This window comes from Anopheles moucheti, chromosome X, assembly GCF_943734755.1.
Source record: "Anopheles moucheti chromosome X, idAnoMoucSN_F20_07, whole genome shotgun sequence".
Lineage (NCBI taxonomy): Eukaryota > Metazoa > Arthropoda > Insecta > Diptera > Culicidae > Anopheles > Anopheles moucheti.
The window spans coordinates 9,594,272-9,612,937 of NC_069142.1; the positions used below are offsets into that span (position 1 = coordinate 9,594,272).

At 41.9% G+C, this 18,666-nt stretch overlaps 3 protein-coding genes across 4 annotated transcripts in view; all 3 read right to left on the reverse strand.

Moving 5' to 3' along the window:
• Positions 1-2,034: 2,034 nt before the first annotated feature.
• LOC128307282 (high affinity copper uptake protein 1) lies at positions 2,035-3,777 on the reverse strand. Its single transcript, XM_053045045.1, has 3 exons — positions 3,708-3,777; positions 3,440-3,633; positions 2,035-2,236 (listed from the first exon to the last, which is right to left on the reverse strand). The coding sequence occupies exons 1-3, from the start codon at positions 3,765-3,767 to the stop codon at positions 2,035-2,037; spliced, it is 456 nt and encodes a 151-aa protein (XP_052901005.1). The 5' UTR covers positions 3,768-3,777.
• Positions 3,778-5,530: 1,753 nt separating this feature from the next.
• On the reverse strand, positions 5,531-6,657 carry LOC128307219 (splicing regulator SDE2). The gene is made up of 2 exons (XM_053044975.1): positions 6,439-6,657; positions 5,531-6,338 (listed from the first exon to the last, which is right to left on the reverse strand). Exons 1-2 carry the CDS (start codon positions 6,529-6,531, stop codon positions 5,661-5,663), a joined length of 771 nt encoding a protein of 256 aa, XP_052900935.1. The 5' UTR covers positions 6,532-6,657; the 3' UTR covers positions 5,531-5,660.
• Positions 6,658-11,263: 4,606 nt separating this feature from the next.
• The window catches only part of LOC128307217 (signal transducer and transcription activator), a 28,552-nt gene continuing 21,149 nt past the window's right edge, over positions 11,264-18,666 (reverse strand). The window contains exon 8 of one of the 2 annotated variants that reach the window (XM_053044974.1): positions 11,264-11,998. In XM_053044974.1, coding sequence (XP_052900934.1) covers positions 11,920-11,998 — 79 coding nt within the window. In that variant the 3' untranslated portion in view covers positions 11,264-11,919. Of the gene's footprint in view, positions 11,999-13,713; positions 15,325-18,666 lie in introns of those variants that run through there. The other variant, XM_053044973.1, reaches the window with a different exon arrangement.

An 18,666-nucleotide genomic window follows, 5' to 3' on the forward strand; every position in this document is an offset into this window, starting at 1 on the left:
GTTCGGGCACCATGGTGAGCAGTCGATGAGCCGCATCCCTTGCACGATAAGATGGGTGTACCGCACGCTTGACATCTTCCGCATCCCACCCAACCGTGCCATAGCAACCGGTGCGTCCCCCACCACGCAAAGGCACAGTGTGGGCTGGTGTTGCAGGTAAGATGATTACCACACGTCACTAACGCCCGGGTTTTTCCCACACTGGCAACACTGGGCCACTTGTCGGGCGAAACCCGGAAACTCTCGCCTGCTGTGAAAAATCCTTCCAACAACCGTAAGGGCGTTGCCAGGGCGCAATCGACCCCGGCTCAATCGGTGCGATGCAATCGAATGCGATCAACGGCACGATATTACGCGGGCCTGTGCAAATGGGCACAATAACCCGGTAAGGATAATCAGCTTGGGTGCTTGGGTTGTAAGTATGGAGCGGGGCGGTGTTGCCGTGGCCATTGCATTGCAATTAACAAGATACGCCCCGATGACAGCGTTACTTATACGGGCGGTGAAAGGGAACGCTCAAGTACAAGTGGCTAGCTCGTTGTGGAACTCGATGTCCTTTTGTGCATGTGAGTTTTCAGAGGTAGTTAGACAAGGTAAGGGAAAACTGTCCAAACACGGTGAATACGCTAGCACACTAGGAACTCTCAAGCATTATTTGATACGTGAATCAGGAGTTTCCGAATAAAACACGAAGCAAATAGTGATAAATATGTGTTAATCAATGGTTCTATTATAATTATAGTGATCTTAAAATGTTTACTACATCCGTACAACCATCAACAAGAACTCTGAATATAAATGCCCCTTCGAGAGTCAATTTGGCTGCATCCGTGTTCCCCGCAATGCTGATTGCATAATATAAGGCGCATTGTGTAATGCACACCTGTAACACCTGTGTAACACCCATTCTTCTTTACTGGGTTTTTCATCGGATAGGCTAACGCAGATTAAATCGCGCTATGTTACAATTGCTGCTTGAAACATTAAAAAAACTTTAAATATTTTGTTTCCTAAGTTTTGTTTAAGAAATACACATTTTAATTAAAAAATATGAGTAAATATAAAGAAATACAATTTTCTCATTTTCACTTTACCCGTTACGCGATTCTTGACTTTCAATAAATTTTACAGTTCGCGAAGTCATTTCAGTTGCTCATTTGTAAATTAAAAATAATCGCAATATCGCGTTACAATTTACCATTATAAAGTTTTCTTTGCATTAAATTTTCGTGTAATTTTGGGAACAAATGTAAAAAAAAGTTTGTGCTTCCATTTGAGCTTAATTATCGAACATTATTACATAATTTATTCTGTTATCACGGAATCTTATCTTTGAAACGAAAACCTTCAACTATTCAATCTCCACGATGAACGCTACTCTACAGTTCGTCGTCAAAGGTATTTATTATTTATTTATTTATTTATTTATGTATTTATTTATTTATTTATTTATTTATTTATTTATTAATTTATTTATTTATTTATTTATTTATTAATTATAGGAGTTATTTTCCATTATGACGGCTTTTCCCGTATTATCGACACCGTAGTGTTGAGTGGTGTACCCGGGCAAACTCGGTTAATTGATCGAAGGAGTTGTGTTGGGTAAAAAAGTTAAGCAGAGTTAGTCAAAACTACCAAAAAATCACCTTATTTCAAGGAGTTAAAGTACACCACCAACACCCGAAGCTGTATATTCTGTAAGTTAGTACTGTTTCGATCAATTTTATTGAGGAGCTACTCTGAAAGCCTAACTTTACTAACCACTGGCAATAGCGTGTTTGTTCCAGAAGTATATCCCATAAATACTTCTGAAACTACCATTGTCAGTAGTTGATGGACCATTTTGATGACACTCAATCTCCAAATCCAAGCGATAAACAACGCCTAACCTGACAGCAGAGATTGAAACACGAAACAGTCCTGTATGGTATGCACACTTAAGCTTTATTTTAAATGCTACTCATAAGTGGAGGTCTCATCAGATTGTGTTGAGGTGTTTGCTGCTAGTCCAGCCCGTAACTTATCCAATGCTCAGTTGCAGTGTTCGGTTGGATCGACAGAGCTGTTCCGGACCCATCCGAATACGTAGTAGCCACACATGGCGCCCAGCACCACCGCAAGACAGAGCCAACAGTTGTACGTCATGACGATCAGCATCAGGATGTAGGAGACGCTTACCTGTAACAGGTGCAGCAGCGTCTGTACGAGATGCATGCGACTCAGCAGCGCCTGCCTGTTGACGTTCACGACGCAAGCAAGAGAAGTAAAATCAGTAACGAGCCAAAGCAGAGGGTAAGTCGGGGGAGGATCGTGCGAGTAGGAGGAGGGTTTTTTTTTGGAAGCGCCGTTTATCGATGCGTAACTTCAATGGGTGGTGTACCGAAAAAAAGGTACACTACCTCTACCTCGAAAATCCCCCGCTGCCTATCACGGTTATGAAGGATCAAACGAAAGATGAAACACTTTCTGCTCCTCCACACTCGACACAGTCGACCGTATGCAAAAGAAAAGGGGTTTTTTGCCCTCCCGGCTGCAACGGGGGAACAAAAGAAAGGTTCAAAGCACCCAGTCTTTAAGTGTTGTGCCGAACGAACGTCCATTTGGATCAGATCCAGAATGCAAACGTATCGCCTTTTGTTTACAGCCCCTTCGCACGCAACGGATCGTTCGCTTGTATAGGTTCGCCATCTTGCGCAAAATGGTGGTTTGGAGCGTTCGTTTGCGTGTGGGCGAGGGTACCGATCGCCGAACACCTCATTAAATGTATGCACCTACACAGGTTACTTGTGTGTGACAACAAGTTGCTTTAGTCCCGATTTCAGTTACGCTATTCTTCTCAGTCTCAGTCATTCTTCACCTCGTCAACACAATAGCCACCAAGTGTTCGAACCATACGTGCGAAGCGCGTGTGTCACGTTGCAAGAGGAGAAATCTAAATTAATAAATCGCTTTGATTTGATCAACTGCTCGTAACTCGTAGACGTACGTAATATGTACGTGAGTATTCGGGTCCTCTTCACTGCAAAACCGGAAGGACAAAAGAAAGCGAGAGATGAAAGCAATGAACGCTCAACAAAAAAGGCAGGAAAGGATTTTCTGAAACCTCATCAACCCTGTTCCCCACCCTACTTCCGAATCGCTTTTTTTGCTTTTAATTTTACTAGGCACGTGTCCGTCCATCGTCCGGAGACGCTGGCGAGATGCCGCTGTACACAGAGGAGGCATTGCATTCATTTGCGAGCTACCATGCAAAGCCCGACCGGATCAAACCAATCGGACCGTGGCAGTCCGTGCTGCATGGTATCGTTTGAAACTGTCAAACGCACCCTCAACGCCCGGACGTGGCGACACACCGGCCAACAAAACCCCTGTTTGCCGTAGAGAGCGCACCAACTTCTCAGGGCTTATCAGTTATTGGCCCGCAGACGTTACCTACCGGAGCGTACGCTTATCGTTGGCAACGGTGCCTCGTTTCGATGCATCGGAGACGTGCAGCAGTTCGCGGCCGTATTTGAGACCCTCGTAGGCGAACGCTAGCAGGAAGAACCCGATGGTGGCCCCAACGAATGCGCCGGCCTCGGTCGTAGCCCAACTGGGGAAGAGGATCACCTCGCAGCTTCCACCGTGGAACTGGAACGATTGGAGCGCGAAGTTCCAGATGAGCTGTTGAGACAGGAATCGGCCTCAGTGTTGCCACTACCTACCGACATCTGCATCGGGCACGACATCTCCATGTCATCCGGACCGCCGTGAACGTGACCCATTGTTTGATTGTTGCCCTTCACCACGCACTCGCACGCAATTCCCAAACACTACTGCAAGGCACGTTTGCTGCTCGGAGTGTATCTCTCACAAATGCGAGCGTTTACCCGGCACAAACGAATCTACCGACTGGTGGCTTCGGAATTGTAACACTCCAATGTCTTATAAAGCCTCGTCAGTGCAAACATGCTCAAGCTCTTCACAAATCAATCGTTGGGATTCAATCGATTAGATGTCGTGGAAGTTCCTCTGATACCCATTCGGACATCGATAAGCGCCTCGTACCTAAAGACATCGAGTGCTGATAACGGATATCGGGTAAGGTGTGCTGCTTATCAGCGACCGGGTTGAACGTTCCCTGCATGCTCTGCATCAACCACTCCTGTACGGTCGGTTTCTGACCAGCGCATTGGTCAAGAAAATTGGAACACACATATGCGGATGGTGAACAGCCATCTGTGCGAGGGTCTGCATCAGGTGGAATGGGATTGCCGATTGTTTGCTAATGTTGACCAACGGGCCCCATCTGTACGAGGTCCAAACGGCACGGAGTTCATCGCAAGACAATCGAACGTACCGGCAACATCGGGGGCATATCGATAACAGCAGCCTACCTTTGTCTGGATTGTGACTTAGAAGACGGTTCTGTTAGGTGCTACCATAACAGTGCCGTGTGCAAACCCGAACAACCGAACCCGAGCATTTATGGCTACGAATAGGTGCCGTGTGCAATTCCACCTACAAGCTACCTTATAGTGCACTTGGCACTCTACCTCGGCAGAGAATAAGCAATAGCTGCAATCGGGTTGTTGCCAACGGTCCACCTTATTAGACCTTGATAGGCAGGATCTAGCAGTGATTTACGTGTATTTCAGTGTGTTTTAATTGGTAATTTGCTTCAATGACTTGCTTTTGAAAGTTGGAGGTGCACAAACAGATATCGCATTATCTGGAAAAGGGTTATCCAATTGAGGAGAAACGATGTGAAGATGAGCCGCAAATTTAAGGACGCTGCAGTGATGTGGAAATATTTTTAAGTTATCTAAAATAGGTAACTGAGATTAATTTAAAATTACTTTCAAAAAAATCCCTAAAAGATGGGAATAGAGTTTTGCATGTACATAGAACAGCATCGGCTATTCCGAACTCGCTAAACAGAGGACTCGGCGGAGTCGCTTATGATATTTTCCACCTGCTGCAATTGCTGAACCTGCTGGAACGAATGTACCTACATAGACATAGGAGTCCCGGCAGGTAGTTGTGTTGCAGTATTATTCGAACTTCAGCGTGGATTGTATACCAGCAAGAGGAACGGGCAATAAAGATAATGTGACGACCAGAACGCCTTGGGTTAAACTTAGCTAGGACACGAATCGCGCCATCTAGGGAAATTAGTGCGTACTAATGAGATGTTCGTTGGGAAGTTAACTGGTTAAACGAGAACAGTGAGGCCCTTGTTTGTAGGTAGGCCCGCAAGGGAGACTTCAACAATAAGAAACATGTACGGGAACTATGGTCAGGAATTCGGAGAAAACAGAATTACGGAAAAATTGGAGACACACAATTGGAGACTGCCTATATTCTTTTAACTCGGAAAGTTCTCGCGTAGTAGGGAAGTTTAAATAGTGATCTGAGACCGAACACCCATTAAGTAGGAAGGAATAATAAAATTAGGAACCAATCAACCCCGGTTGGTACCCCTAAAGAAATATTCAACTTCGGTAGGGAATTTCTATATTATATATTGGAAAGTATTAACTCATAATTCAAACATACTGATTTACGTGCACGGTGAGGTTTGAAATGCACCGGAAAAATAAAAAAAAAATATTAAAAGAATTGTGCACTCAACAATGATGTCTCATATGTTCATGAGCAGCACTGTAAAATGTACATTATTTGGCAACCAGTGTTCCTGCAGTTAATTCGTTGTCTTCACTGTCTGTATCTTCATCCGTATCACTGGAAGAGCTTAGCTCATCTGGACAGAGCCACATGTTCGATGCACCCTTCTTCGCTTGCACCTTTCCGTCGGCTTGGGCATGTTTCCGTTTCCTTGTGGACTCCGCAAGCTGTGAAGTGGTCGCCAGTTTTTCGCTTGTGGTTGCGCTATGTACATGTTCCGGCTCGGTTTGTGCCATCTCGAGCGAGATGACCTTCTCCATACCCTCCTGTATCGCTTCGTCAGCCGCCACAACTAACTCACTCCTTGCGTGCTCGTACTCCCTGTCCTGGAACTCGTGCTTCGGCTTGGACAGCAGCTTCGTTATCTTCCGCTCCGTCTTTACACGCTCATCATCGCCCGCTTCCTCCTGCTTCTCCAGGTACGCTTTCAGCCGCTTCTCCTCGTTTATATCACGCAGTCGACGTCCGCTCAGATCCCGGCAGGCCTCCCGGTTGGTCGTTTTCTCAATCTGTGCACCGATGGCCCGCAGCATCGATCCGAAACCACCTTTACCACCTGGTAACCGCTCCCAGACGCGAAGCGGAACATTCGGACGAACGTTGTCACTTGCAAGCACTGCAATACGGCGTCCATTCTGGGTACAATAATAATCCGACGGTTCTAGGCCCTGTGGAATCAAAGGATCAGATGAGGTTTGTTTACTTTCTTGTTTGTTTGTATTTAGCTGGTGAATAAAGTGCTTCACCTGCACCACACGAATGACTCACCGTCCAATGCTGAATTGTCTGCGGGATATTACACGCAAATTTACTTCCGGCTGCCACTTCCAAAACCTCACCACCGTAAATAAGAGAAATCATGTTGTTCTGTGTTGTAATTAATATGTATAAACTACAATTGTAGATCCGCAACTGTCAATACTGCGTAGCGATTTGCTGTTGTTCAGTCAATCCATCAAACCAAATCGGAGTGCAGCGGTGTATATAATACCCATTTCTGTGCTTGAAATAAAAAAAATACAAAATAAACATATTTAATGTAAGAAAATGTGAAATAACTTTTGAAAATTATTTCATAAGGAACGGCCAGGTTGAATTCGTGTAGAGAAAATTAATAAGAATGTAAGGTTGTTTGTGAAAAAATTGTTATTAAACTAAACCCTGGCAGGTTCAGATGTACCACTGCGCATTGTCTAAAGTTGCATGCAAGCATTGTTGCATGCAACAATCACACAACAATGCCGTACACCCTATGAATGTGCATGATTTTCCAGGTATTAAGGGAATGCAGTTTGCTATAAAATGTGCTATAAAACAGATGCTGCGTATCGTGGACGTTATAATTATAACGTTCTCGTTTGCTCATCAATCTGGAGATCTCGGTAATCTTAGAGCATTACTTCGCAAAGACGTTTTGAGGATTCATGAATTTTGAGGCTTCTTGAAGCTTTGAGGAGGAGTAATATACCTTGGAGGGTTCTTGAATCCATGAAAGTTTATAAATCTTTCGAATAGGGATTCAGATTCGTTCATCCAGTTCCATGATTCATTCAGATTCATTAATTCGAATCAACTTCACCCAACATTAGCCCCGATAATTCCGATAGTTTCAGACAATTTCAAACCATTCTAACGGCTCAAAAGTGTTTGTCTAATATTGTTTGCACCTCAAACAGATATTTAACCATCCTAGTCAAGCCTTCCTACTATTCTACAGTGATATACGATCGTTACGGTACAGTGTATACGTTTTTACACAGAATTTATTTTTTAAACAGATACAGTTGTTTTGCAACCAACTTCAAAAGTACACGAGACCACACACATCCTACATCATTGTTTTCCCTTACATATACATTCTCATTCTATCTCGCATCTCATTCGCCTCGTACAGCACCTTCGGCTTCGTATACTAATTAGCATTATTTAGCGTTTGGGGCATCTTTGTTTTGATAATTACGTCGCACTAACTTATGCTGCTTGTTACTCCTCATTTGGCCGAACTGATACGGGGAGGGAGTCGGGGAGGAATACTAATCGGTGTGGGAGACAGCTGCACCATACTAATGCATTGCATCACCTCCGTCTGGATGTGTATTTCTTCACACCAAGAAAGCAAACTGTCCACATATTAAGTAAGTCCACATTGCAATTTAGGTTTTTTTTTGCTTCCTGCGGCGAAATAGAAAACAGACGCACCAAATACAAGCCCGCTGACAAACGTTCATAAATGGTTGCTTTACTATATTGAAAGTTACTCCCTTCTTACACACGGAAACCGTTTTAAGCTCTTCACATTGTTTGGTATATAAGGATGCGCATACACCTAGCGACACTATTTGCCGTACGATCATATTGTAAATAGAGGGGAAACCAATCCATTCGTTTTATATCTGTGTTTGTGTGTGTGTGTAGGTGTTTGTTTGTTTTTCTTTTATCGAATTGTATGTATGCGCGATAAAGTATCGGCCTAATAAGTTGCGTATTTCATCGTATTGTATATAGTAAATCTTTCTTTGTGCTATATGTCTATTTGCATCCCTGTTCCGCAAATGGGTAGATTTTACCACATTTTTAACCTTTATGAGCCTAACACAACGGGAAAGTTGTTTAAAATTGTTCCTTGCAAGTACAGTTCAGTTGAAACCATTCTGTTAATATAAATTCATCCAGCAACATAGATATATATGTATATACATAACATGTATCTTTTTAATTATTTAAAAAAAAATGAGCTATTCCTATCTGCAAAACCCTACTTAAACTAAACAAAGCGCCATTCGAAATATCTTGCGCGGGAAACTGTTTTTGCAATTTGCCCCAAATTTAAACAGCACATTTGCCATAATAATCTCCAAACTTTAACGGTTAATAAAATTTCCCATCCATTAGAGCCGTGCATTACACATCAAACAAAAGCGCACTACAAAGTAAAACCTGAAAGTATGCCATTCGAGACGGAACCGATATAACGCAAACGCAAAATCATTAGCAGTAGCATTGCATTTCCCCCTTTCGCTCTCGCTCGGTTGTTTTCTTTTCTTATCTTTTATCTGCACATAAAATGTATTATTACTGCTGCTATTAAGAAAACCATTCTAATTATGCTGCTTCAATGTCTCATTGACTAGTGCGCGCATAAACGAGCATAAATCGTTGCGTGTGTGTCTGCGTGTGACTGTACTGTGCTCAAGGTGTTTCATAGCTGTTGCCGATTTTGTCGGTTTTTTTATGGCCAACAACAGAACATCCTTTCCTTATTCTCAGGTTTGTTTAGGCCCATTATTTTACTAATATTTCCCAAGATAAGAGTCGCCTGCCTGTTTCACCTGCTAATATATCATGTTCTCGGCGTATGTTTGCACAATGTAAAAACAATGTTTGCTGTGTTTTGTTATTATTTTCGTTTCAGTGTGTAGGTTTATAGCCACTAACTCTCACAATGGACTGTGTCGATTTATTTTCTCTTCTTTGTTTTGCAAATAGGCAGTCTATCTTTGGGATGGAGGACACATAAATATTTCATTTTATGAGTTACACGCACACACCTATACATTTGAACGAATGTTTTTTTTTTTTTTGTACGGGGAAACGTTGTACTTTCACTTGTTTCCGAATTTTTTTTTTTTAGGATTACCATCTAATTTTATTCAGCATCTTATTCGCTTTCAATTTGATGCCAATCATGATCTAATACACCACCGCATGAGATCAAATACACTTGACGTTCCTTTTTTTTACATTTTTGTATTGTTTATGCTTCTACTCCATTGAAGCCACACACATAAGAACGTGACGTGCGCGCAAGTTCAAAAATGCTTGAGTTGGGTATGTGTGTGTGTGTGGGGGAAGGGAGTGAAACCAACCTTCCACGGTTCCATTTGTAAACAGTAGTAAACACATTGCACAACGACCACTACTACACACTAAAGCAAGCACAGGAGGACACGGAACTTACCCCACCTGTGCCTGCTTACAGAAATCTTATTATTCGTTTACGTTGTTTGGTTTTCTTTCCCACTTCTTTTGTTAGTTGTTTTCCCTATGTTTGTTTCCAGTTTGTCGCTGTATATTCGTTGTGTGTTTGTATTACATACTCTTAGAGATAATATGCTTTCCTTCTCGGCGTAAACACTAAACGCTGTAAAACGCTCCCCTCCCTCTTTCGATAACACTTCCAAAGTGACGTTAAACGCACGCGCGGATGGACTATGTCGTATAATTTGCACATTTCAATTGGACCTTAGTTGCAATATATGCTCGCTCGCCATTTTTTGTTTTGTTTTTTTTTTTTCCTGTTTAACACTCCAAATACACACATCTAGTATATAAGTGGAAAACACAGCAAGTAGAACATTTGTTAGAGTTTTTTTTGTGTGATTTTGCTTTGTTTTGTTTTTATCCCACCCATCTATCTAGGAAATTTTCTTATCCTATTCTCATCGTTTCAGCATTCCGTTGTCCGGACGGGACGGATGTCCAAATAGAGCCGGCCGAATGGAAGTAAGTAGTCAAGTGTAAATTAACAACAAACACAAAGGCAAATCGTACCAGGTGCTGTGTTTACATTCTCGTATAAGGAGAATGATGCTTTCTCGGACATATTAACAACTAGTTGGGTTACAGAATAACATTTCGTTGCCTAGCTTTTGTTTTTTGTAAGATTTGGTGAAACCGATCATTTCTGCGAGCAACTCCAGTCAATGTGTAAGCTCTTCGCTTTGCTTTTATCCTTCTATTAGCTACTTTACCCTAATGATCATACGCGCCATTCTCGCTAGCCGGTGTCGCCCACCTAGTTTTGGTACATTTGAAACCAAACATTTCTGCACGTGCGCATATCCCGACGAAAAGACGTTTGATGTATTTGCGCTATTAGGTTAGTAGCTTTGTTTAGCCTATTTCGATGCTGCACACATACGCGCGAAACTTTAGCTAACACAAACATGTCTAAATCTGCGTCTGCTTAAGCTTATATACATACAGTATGTGTGTGTGTGTATGTGACACTACTGAAGTGATCCAGTAACAGTAATATGCTATTAGAAAGCAACATGTACACATATTTGTATATGTCCTTATATCCCTATTTGCTATCTATTCCTTATACATTTTTTTCTAATATACTGTCATACAAGTAAGAATTGTAAACACACACACACACTCACCAACACACACATACACGTAAAACATTCTTTTTTTCTTTAACACATCATATAAACTACTATTATAAAGGTAAGGTACCCTATCATACTGTAATTCTTCAACACATTCAGACACAATGCAAGCACAAGCACATAGGAAAAAGGTGACATTTACTCATACCTTTGCTAATTGAAATTCATTATTCTACCACTAGTTTCGCAATAGTTATCCGTGTCAAGGGTCAATCAGATCGATCGTTATCTCCCGCAGCTAGGAGCTCACGCGTCAATGCACAAACATGTTCACCGACAACATAGACAATACAGAAAAAAAAATATGTCAACACCATTTCTTTGTAAAAATTTGGATAATTTTCCAGAAATTTAATTTATAATAATAATTTTAACTTTAAAATAGTTAAAAAGGACGCACAATAGTGATACGGCTACACAGCTCATAAACAATAATAAAAGTTAAAAAAAAGCAATGTTTAAAAAAATCAATGAGAAAATGTTTTAGTTTGTTGTAGTTTTTAAAAGGGTAAAATTTTGTAATAGTCTAGTTATTTCGATCACTTGACTCTGTTTGGGTAGTTTAAAAATCAATAATAGTGCTACTTGGAATACAAACACAAGGATCGAATATTGAAAATTTTCACAAGTTATCACAATTTTAAAATGTTGAGTTTTAATAGGTGTGAAGATGGTATCTTCTTATCTTGACTTTGACTGGAAAAAATAGTACTACTTATTGCCTTTTTCTATTCACAATAGTAACTCAGAAAAGGTCTGAGATATGCATTTCCGAACATGCACTGGCTGCTGACACACCGGGCAAGCTCAAAACCACGGGAGGTATTCTAACGATTCTAATAACTGGAAACAGTGACAGTTTATATGGCGTGTGTTTGGCTGCAAGCTGAGTGTGTGGTTTTGTGTGTGCGTGTTGTTATTTTTTTTTAAAGATCTATCCTAAACATACCACTAAACCTAGTAAACCTTATGATTCTAATGCTGTAACTTAAATGTACACTACGACGGCTTTCGGCAAATTATTGCTCAGTCGCGCTATTCAATCGCCCGCACACACGCCATTGCGGCAGGTTCAGTGATACTGCGATGAAAACATGCCTATGTTTTCGAGCTCGAAATCGGGCACCTGACCGTAATTTGTCTGCCCGTAGCTGCACCGGCATCCATTTTGCATCGCAATTCAAATGTGTTCACGCCGGCGCCATTTTGTGTGTTGTCGTGTGTGTTGAAGGTTGTGGACGAAGCGATGTTGATGTGTTAGTTGGATTTTTTTTTGTTGTTGTTTGTTGATTCGATTTTACGGAAAATATATACGTATATATAAAAACAAGAGGAAAAAATTTATTAAAAATCACATTAAAACGCATTATACTATTTTGTGGAAGGTAGGGACGGTGTCATTATAAATGCTAAAGTATAAAGAAATGTTGTGAACATTTAAATCAAAAAGCAACAAAACTAATAAAAAAAAAACAGAACTGAAAGTAATACATTTGCGCGGCAATAACTAAAGATTAGTAAATGAAACATTGCTAAAAAGGCTGCTTGTTTGTGTGTGATGTTAGTTAGCACGGTGTGTTAGTGTGTTGAGGTATCGCATACATCTTTTTCTACGCAGCTATAGCAGGGGGTACAAATGTGGCGTTCCCGCCATCTTATAAGTGTCAGTGTGTGTGCTACAATACGAGATTCTCTACCAATATTAGGTGTCCGGCAGCACTAGATAAAGCAAGCCGAAATTTTATAATGCTATATGCTATGTGGTGTGGAATTATTTTGCTTCCTTTAGCTACTCCCACGATCCCACAAAGGGCTTTGTTTTATATATTTGCATTATCTACCAGACCAATTCTCTTTCTCGTCATTATAGCATAAGGCTCCACACAGTAAAGGTAAGCGATCCAGAATCCGGAGGCCGGAGACCGTTCACTGTTAATTCTAGTACAAAGAGTCTCTTTGCTGGCTAATGATCTTGTCTAATCTAGACACAGAGCACATTACACTAAGATGGACCTTATCATCCATATCCCCTTCATCTAAAGGGGGCAATACTTTACAGTACCGGGTGTTTCAATGTTTGCATTTCTGCTGCGTGATGGTGGTGGTGTGTGTTGGGACACTTATGGTTTTTAAATTTTAAATTCGATAACAGTCAATTTTTCAAACTTCTTCCACATTAAGGTACGTGTTCTTTTTTTTTTTTTGTTTGCTCTTTTTAAAGGACGAAAGCTCTCACATCTGGGGTTTTGATATAAACATCACAATAAGGTTGTTTTTTTTTGTTTGTTCTTTTACAATTACTATTACTGCATGATGTAGTTACACACACATTATTAACAAGGGCTAGCACGGTTAACGGAGTTGCCAAAGGTAAGGCGGTAAGGGTTTTATGTTTATCGTTTACAGCGACAACATTCATTACACTCACAGTTGGTTGGTTGGCACTGCGTGCAGTACGCGCAGTACGATGGGTATTACAGCAATTGTACGTAATGAGGGCGTCGCTACAAAGGCGACGCATTTAGCTAAGTATGTACCGTCTTACATGGTATCGTTTTGTGATTTCCCTTCAGAACCAGCATTGCGCAAACCTTCTTTTTGGTCGAAATGCTTGCTTGTGTATGACTAGAGTACTCTTTTAATCATCCTTCGCCAACGCACACGGGAAGGTGCCCTGGAGCGTTGGACGTTATATGTAGTTATATTACGTACTAATAATCATCATGAATTCCTTCCTCACTATATTCTCTTCGTTATGGGCCCGCAAGCTGCTGTTGCCTTAGAAGTGATTCATTTCTGTCCTGTTGTGTCTAAATCCTGCGCACAGAAGGAGAGAGGACATCTCGTTTGCAATCGATGTTGCTTTAGTATTATTACTAACTTATACTGTTAAACTTCCCTTCCATCCTATACAGCAGTTGGGTAACCCAGCGGTACAGGGCTGCTATTGGCCTTACAGTAAAAGAGTTTGTTTTTTTGTTGCGTATATTGTATATCCAGAGTGCTCTGTGCAGAGCTATGTGTATAACACTAATCGAAACATCAACGGTTAAGGTATAGGGGTAGTAGAATCAGACCTGGGGTTATTGGGTGCTGTCAGACGCCAGTAAAACAATTAAAATACAAAAGTAAGGCCAAACTTGCAACGATTGCCCACAGAGTGCAACGTTACGCGTATGTGTGTGTATGTGTGTGTGTAGGTGGGTGGATGGGTGGTGTGTTTTTCGCTTCTACGGACCATCGCAAACGAAAGGATCCTCGTGCTGTAGGATCTCACACAAGGAGATCACGTTCTTTCTGATAGATCCATGCACACATACGAGTGACACCCTGACAGTATATTCTTTGTTGTTGTTATTCCGCTAACACGCGCTCACACATTCTACAGTGACAGCAAAGGGTAGGACAAACGTGGAATTTATTTCGTACAGTTTCAAAACGAGTATGACTATGAACATTTTTCGTCCGTGTGACAAAACCCTCTCCCCCGGCTCCCAAACGCACCCACCACTCGCGGATGTATAGCTTTCCCCGTCCCCGAGGATAACGCCAGACGGATGCAACGTTTATCAAAGTGTGCGTGTAGTGGCTTGACCAAGACCAAAACATAACCTTGAAATCATCTTACGTTGCGCATAATTCAACCCGAAAGGTGCCGTAAAGGGACGAAGCGAAAGGGTAAAGTGACGCAGCACAGCAGGGACGGAGATCGCGCTCGTCTCCATGCCATCCCACCACCGTCCCTCATGACGATCCGTCACCGATCCAGTTACTGTTGTTGTTCATGTCCAGCCAGTTAAGTTCCTCTAAACCGGCAAAGTCCATAGCGGTTGACGTGGAAGCAGTAGTAGCGGTGGATGATAACGAGGTCGTGCGGGAGGAGGTGGACACACTCTCACCACCATTGTCATTTCGGCGGGTGGCGGCGGTGGTGGCGACCCTGCTATTCGTCGTCATACCGGACGAGCTGGACGGTTGGGCGACTGCCCTCTGCTGGTTACTGCCACCACCGTCCGGTACGCTCTGTTGCTCACCACTGTTCGTAAAGGTCATGCCGGTAAACGAGAACGCTGCCGGTACGGACGGTAATGGTTGCTGTTGCATCCGGTGTTCGGTCCCATCGAGACCGCAGTCACTGAGAGACGTATCCTCATAGTGCTGTGGCCGGTGATGGTTCTGCCCACCGCCAGGGCTGTGCGCCGGCAGGACCGTCAAATGGCTGTGATGTGATTGTTCCATCATGCTGTGGTGATGGTGATGACCGGTGGTGGCGGTAGTACTACTGCTACAGTTACTACTCGTCGACAGCACGCTCAGGGCGGGCGGTGGCCGTACCAAACCGGACAGTGTACCGCCGGTTGCCATCATTACCGATTGTGTGATACCGTCCGACTGCACGTACGGCTCGAAGCTCGATGCGTACCGGTGTTGCGTACCGCTCACTACGGAATTGCCGGTTCGACAGCTCATGGAAAATCTGCAACACGTCAGATGAAGGCGATGGGTGCGTGCGTGTGTATGTGTAGTGTGTTCATGTTGTTGCATTGTTTTGCATATTTGTTCATCGATATGGGGACAGTACGGCCAGATAGGGTTGATTGAAGTTTTGTTTTAATTTTTTTGTTTTTCGGTTGCATTGAGCAAGTGTGAGTGTGTGTGTGTGTTTTTTTTTTGATAAACAAACACACCGTAACCGTTGGTGGGGGAGACGCGGTTGATGAGTGAATGAGGGGAAGGACAAGAAACAAGAAATTAATAAAAGTTTTTCTTTTTGTGGCGCCCTCTCCTCTGTGCGCACTTTGTGGTCAATTTTGCGCTGACGACACACACACAATGAAGCGTTTCGATCCTTTTTTTTGAGGCCGAAAAAGTTTTGATGGCCTTTACAAACCACTTAGCATTAATGAGAAAGGATGTATGCAAGGAAGATATTATTCCTTTGACAAGGAAGAACGGAGAGCAAGAGAGCAGTGAGCAGAAGGGGGAAAGGAAGAGAGTGTATGGAATGTGATTAGTGTGGCACTTCACAATAACAACGCGCGAAACACTTTATACGCCCACCACGCGTCCACACACATAAGGACACACACACATACACACACAAAAAGCGAATCCACACCGTACACACAATACAGTATAACAAGCCCTGCGCCTTGGAGCGAATAGTCGGGACAAATGGGAATTATTTTTAAATGTATTGCCCTCCCCAATGGATGATTTGTAAAACATAACAGCTTCTTTTTCACACGTATATGTGGAACCCCGATATAGGTTGAATGTATGCAAACAGGCACGAGATGGAAAATAAACCCATGCATGGAAAAGTGTTAGCGGAACCCGAACCTCGCACGGGTTATTCCCCAAAACTGGATGTGATCTATCAACACCATTTTGTCTGAAAAAGCTTGGTTAAGGAATATTTTATCCCGAACGAAACACTTCATCAAACATCGAAGCCCCCACATGTAGTTTAACTTCTATAAAACTTTCAATAAACAGTGTTTAAACCTCCACGGTGTATATGCTATAAGTCGCTACATTTTCTGTGGCCCTCACTGTGGTTGGGCTAGAGCCCACAAGGTGGCGTGGTAGTAAACATAAGCAGAAAGTAGGGCAGCACCGATTAAATTATGATCGATTGATGTGACATCGCTCGCTTATCTTTTCGGTTATTGAACCGCCCAGACTAAACAAAGCTGACCCAACAATTGGTGCGCCCCAGACATTACCCATTAAATTCGTGGTTTTAACCCTCAAATGCCTAACGTTTCCATCGTCATTTCAGGATCTTGGACAGGAAAGCCTGGTAAACATTGTGAAAAAACTTTGCGCTGCTGATACACTGAAGTCCACCAGCACACTAGTAATTAGTTTTGTTTCCTACAATAGAAAATAATTAACCTAATGAGTAAGAGCTGGTGATGTCTAAACAGACTAACGGTTATGTGTGAAGAGATCGTCGTCACTACTACAAAACCGCTGGGGGTTACTACTGTTGCTTGCATTAGTATAAACACGATCAATATAAACGCTTATATCAAGAGGCACGCTCTCACACAACCGCTCGTTGTTTTGTTTTTTTTTTTTTCTACACGTTTCTTATACTTTGTAGGCTTAATCGCTGACAGTTTCATTGACATTTTATACAGTAAAATTTGGAATAAACAGAACTCCCCATTTTAGGGGGCATGTACACAATCGTTTAGAGGGATTCCCCTAGTCTAATACCTAGTTGAAAATGTGCCGTTGTCAATATCATTTCTTATACCTTAGCTCATGAGAAATCAGACAGCTATAGTGTTTAATATGTCGATAAGTATCAACCGCTCTGAAACCGGTTCGGTTAGCCATGTTTGTTCCTGTATTTCGAGTATTCGATACTCAAACGTTTTCTGGCACGGGTGCACTTACTTCTGTCTTGTAGGTCCTTTTTGCGCTTTCTATCCGGATCATATCCAGGTTGGTGATAACCGCAAAAAAGACATACTTCAGTACCACTTTTTCGAACTAATACAAAATACGCCTTTAGATTGGATTTAATCTTTAGCCCTGGGGTACGGTTCCCCATCATCATTTTTGTTATCTACGTACCAAAACATGTTTTCTATTTGGTAGTTGGTATTATCCGATTCTCTTATCAATAACGATTAACACGTACTATAATGACGAAAAGCCATTACTGCAAAAGTAAATAAATAGATAAATAATAAATAACGATTAACACGTAATGATTTCACTATATAACCATTAGGCAATAACAGTACCAATCGATTGCCTAATTGTCAAACAGCAATACTGTTGGCTAATACTGTTTTCTGTTCCACATTACATCACAATTTAATTGAAAATGGTTATCAGCAGGCTTCAGTACGCTCTCTCCCCATATACACCCGGGTGGTAATAGATGAGATTCACCCAACAGTTGGTCAGGCTTGGCGATGGATGACGCCACAGATTATAAAAGTGAGTCGTTAAATAAATATTTTAAAAAAACATTTCAAAACATTAATGTTGTCACTCCGCTTTGTGTGTTAATGTCATTTTTCTTGCTTATTTTTTGTTTGTCACGGTAGAGATGCAATTCTTCTGCGTTGCACGAAGCGCACAGCATGTCGCGGGCTCGGAATCCAGTTTTTAACTTTTGTGAGTATGGGTTTAGCATAAATTTAATGACTAGAGGTGCATAATCGTACTGTTCTGATAGCTGTAAATGAAGCAACACGAAAGAAATGGTTTTGTTAGCGCTTGGGGGCCGGGGTTGGGCGGCCGGTGAATATTGTACACGTAACACAGCAAACGACAAAGGGGTAGCGTATAATGGCTGAGTTTGGCTCTCTATCTCCATGCTCACAAACACACATAAAATAATGTGTATGGGCTGTAGTAGATATTTTAGTGAAATAAAAATAAATGAAACCAATTTTTTGTCACGGGTCGAATGCTGTCGAAACAATTTTGCCCACCTACAAACAAACAAATATACACAGATCATTCAAATAACTACACTTTGATCATAGCCGTTAGGCAGCGAAGCAATAGATCATTCAAATACATATATGATTCATAGAAGTTGAATTGATGGAACATTGACGAAAGGTATTTTGACACACACACACACACGCAGCTTTTGAATTACACATTGAAACAATATTCTACACATTTAAGATTTTTTTACTTTTCTGTCTACAAAATATTATACCGGCTACAAACAAAAATTATGTCTCCCTTAGTCTGCTTAAATCGGTGATACATGCTAACATGCACATAGCTGCTTACAAACCGAAGACACAAACTGAACTGAAGCTAAAAAGGGATTACT

What these genes read in the sequence shown, in the direction of transcription:
- LOC128307282 (XM_053045045.1), bottom strand. Translation starts at nt 3,767, where the DNA reads ATGGGTCACGTTCACGGCGGTCCGGATGACATGGAGATGTCGTGCCCG. An exon ending in CGTGCCCGATGCAGATGTCG is followed by an intron (nt 3,634 to 3,707) that starts GTAGGTAGTGGC and finishes CAATCGTTCCAG; the next exon opens with TTCCACGGTGGAAGCTGCGA. An exon ending in AACGATAAGCGTACGCTCCG is followed by an intron (nt 2,237 to 3,439) that starts GTAGGTAACGTC and finishes GAACGTCAACAG; the next exon opens with GCAGGCGCTGCTGAGTCGCA.
- LOC128307219 (XM_053044975.1), bottom strand. Translation starts at nt 6,531, where the DNA reads ATGATTTCTCTTATTTACGGTGGTGAGGTTTTGGAAGTGGCAGCCGGA. An exon ending in AGACAATTCAGCATTGGACG is followed by an intron (nt 6,339 to 6,438) that starts GTGAGTCATTCG and finishes TTGATTCCACAG; the next exon opens with GGCCTAGAACCGTCGGATTA.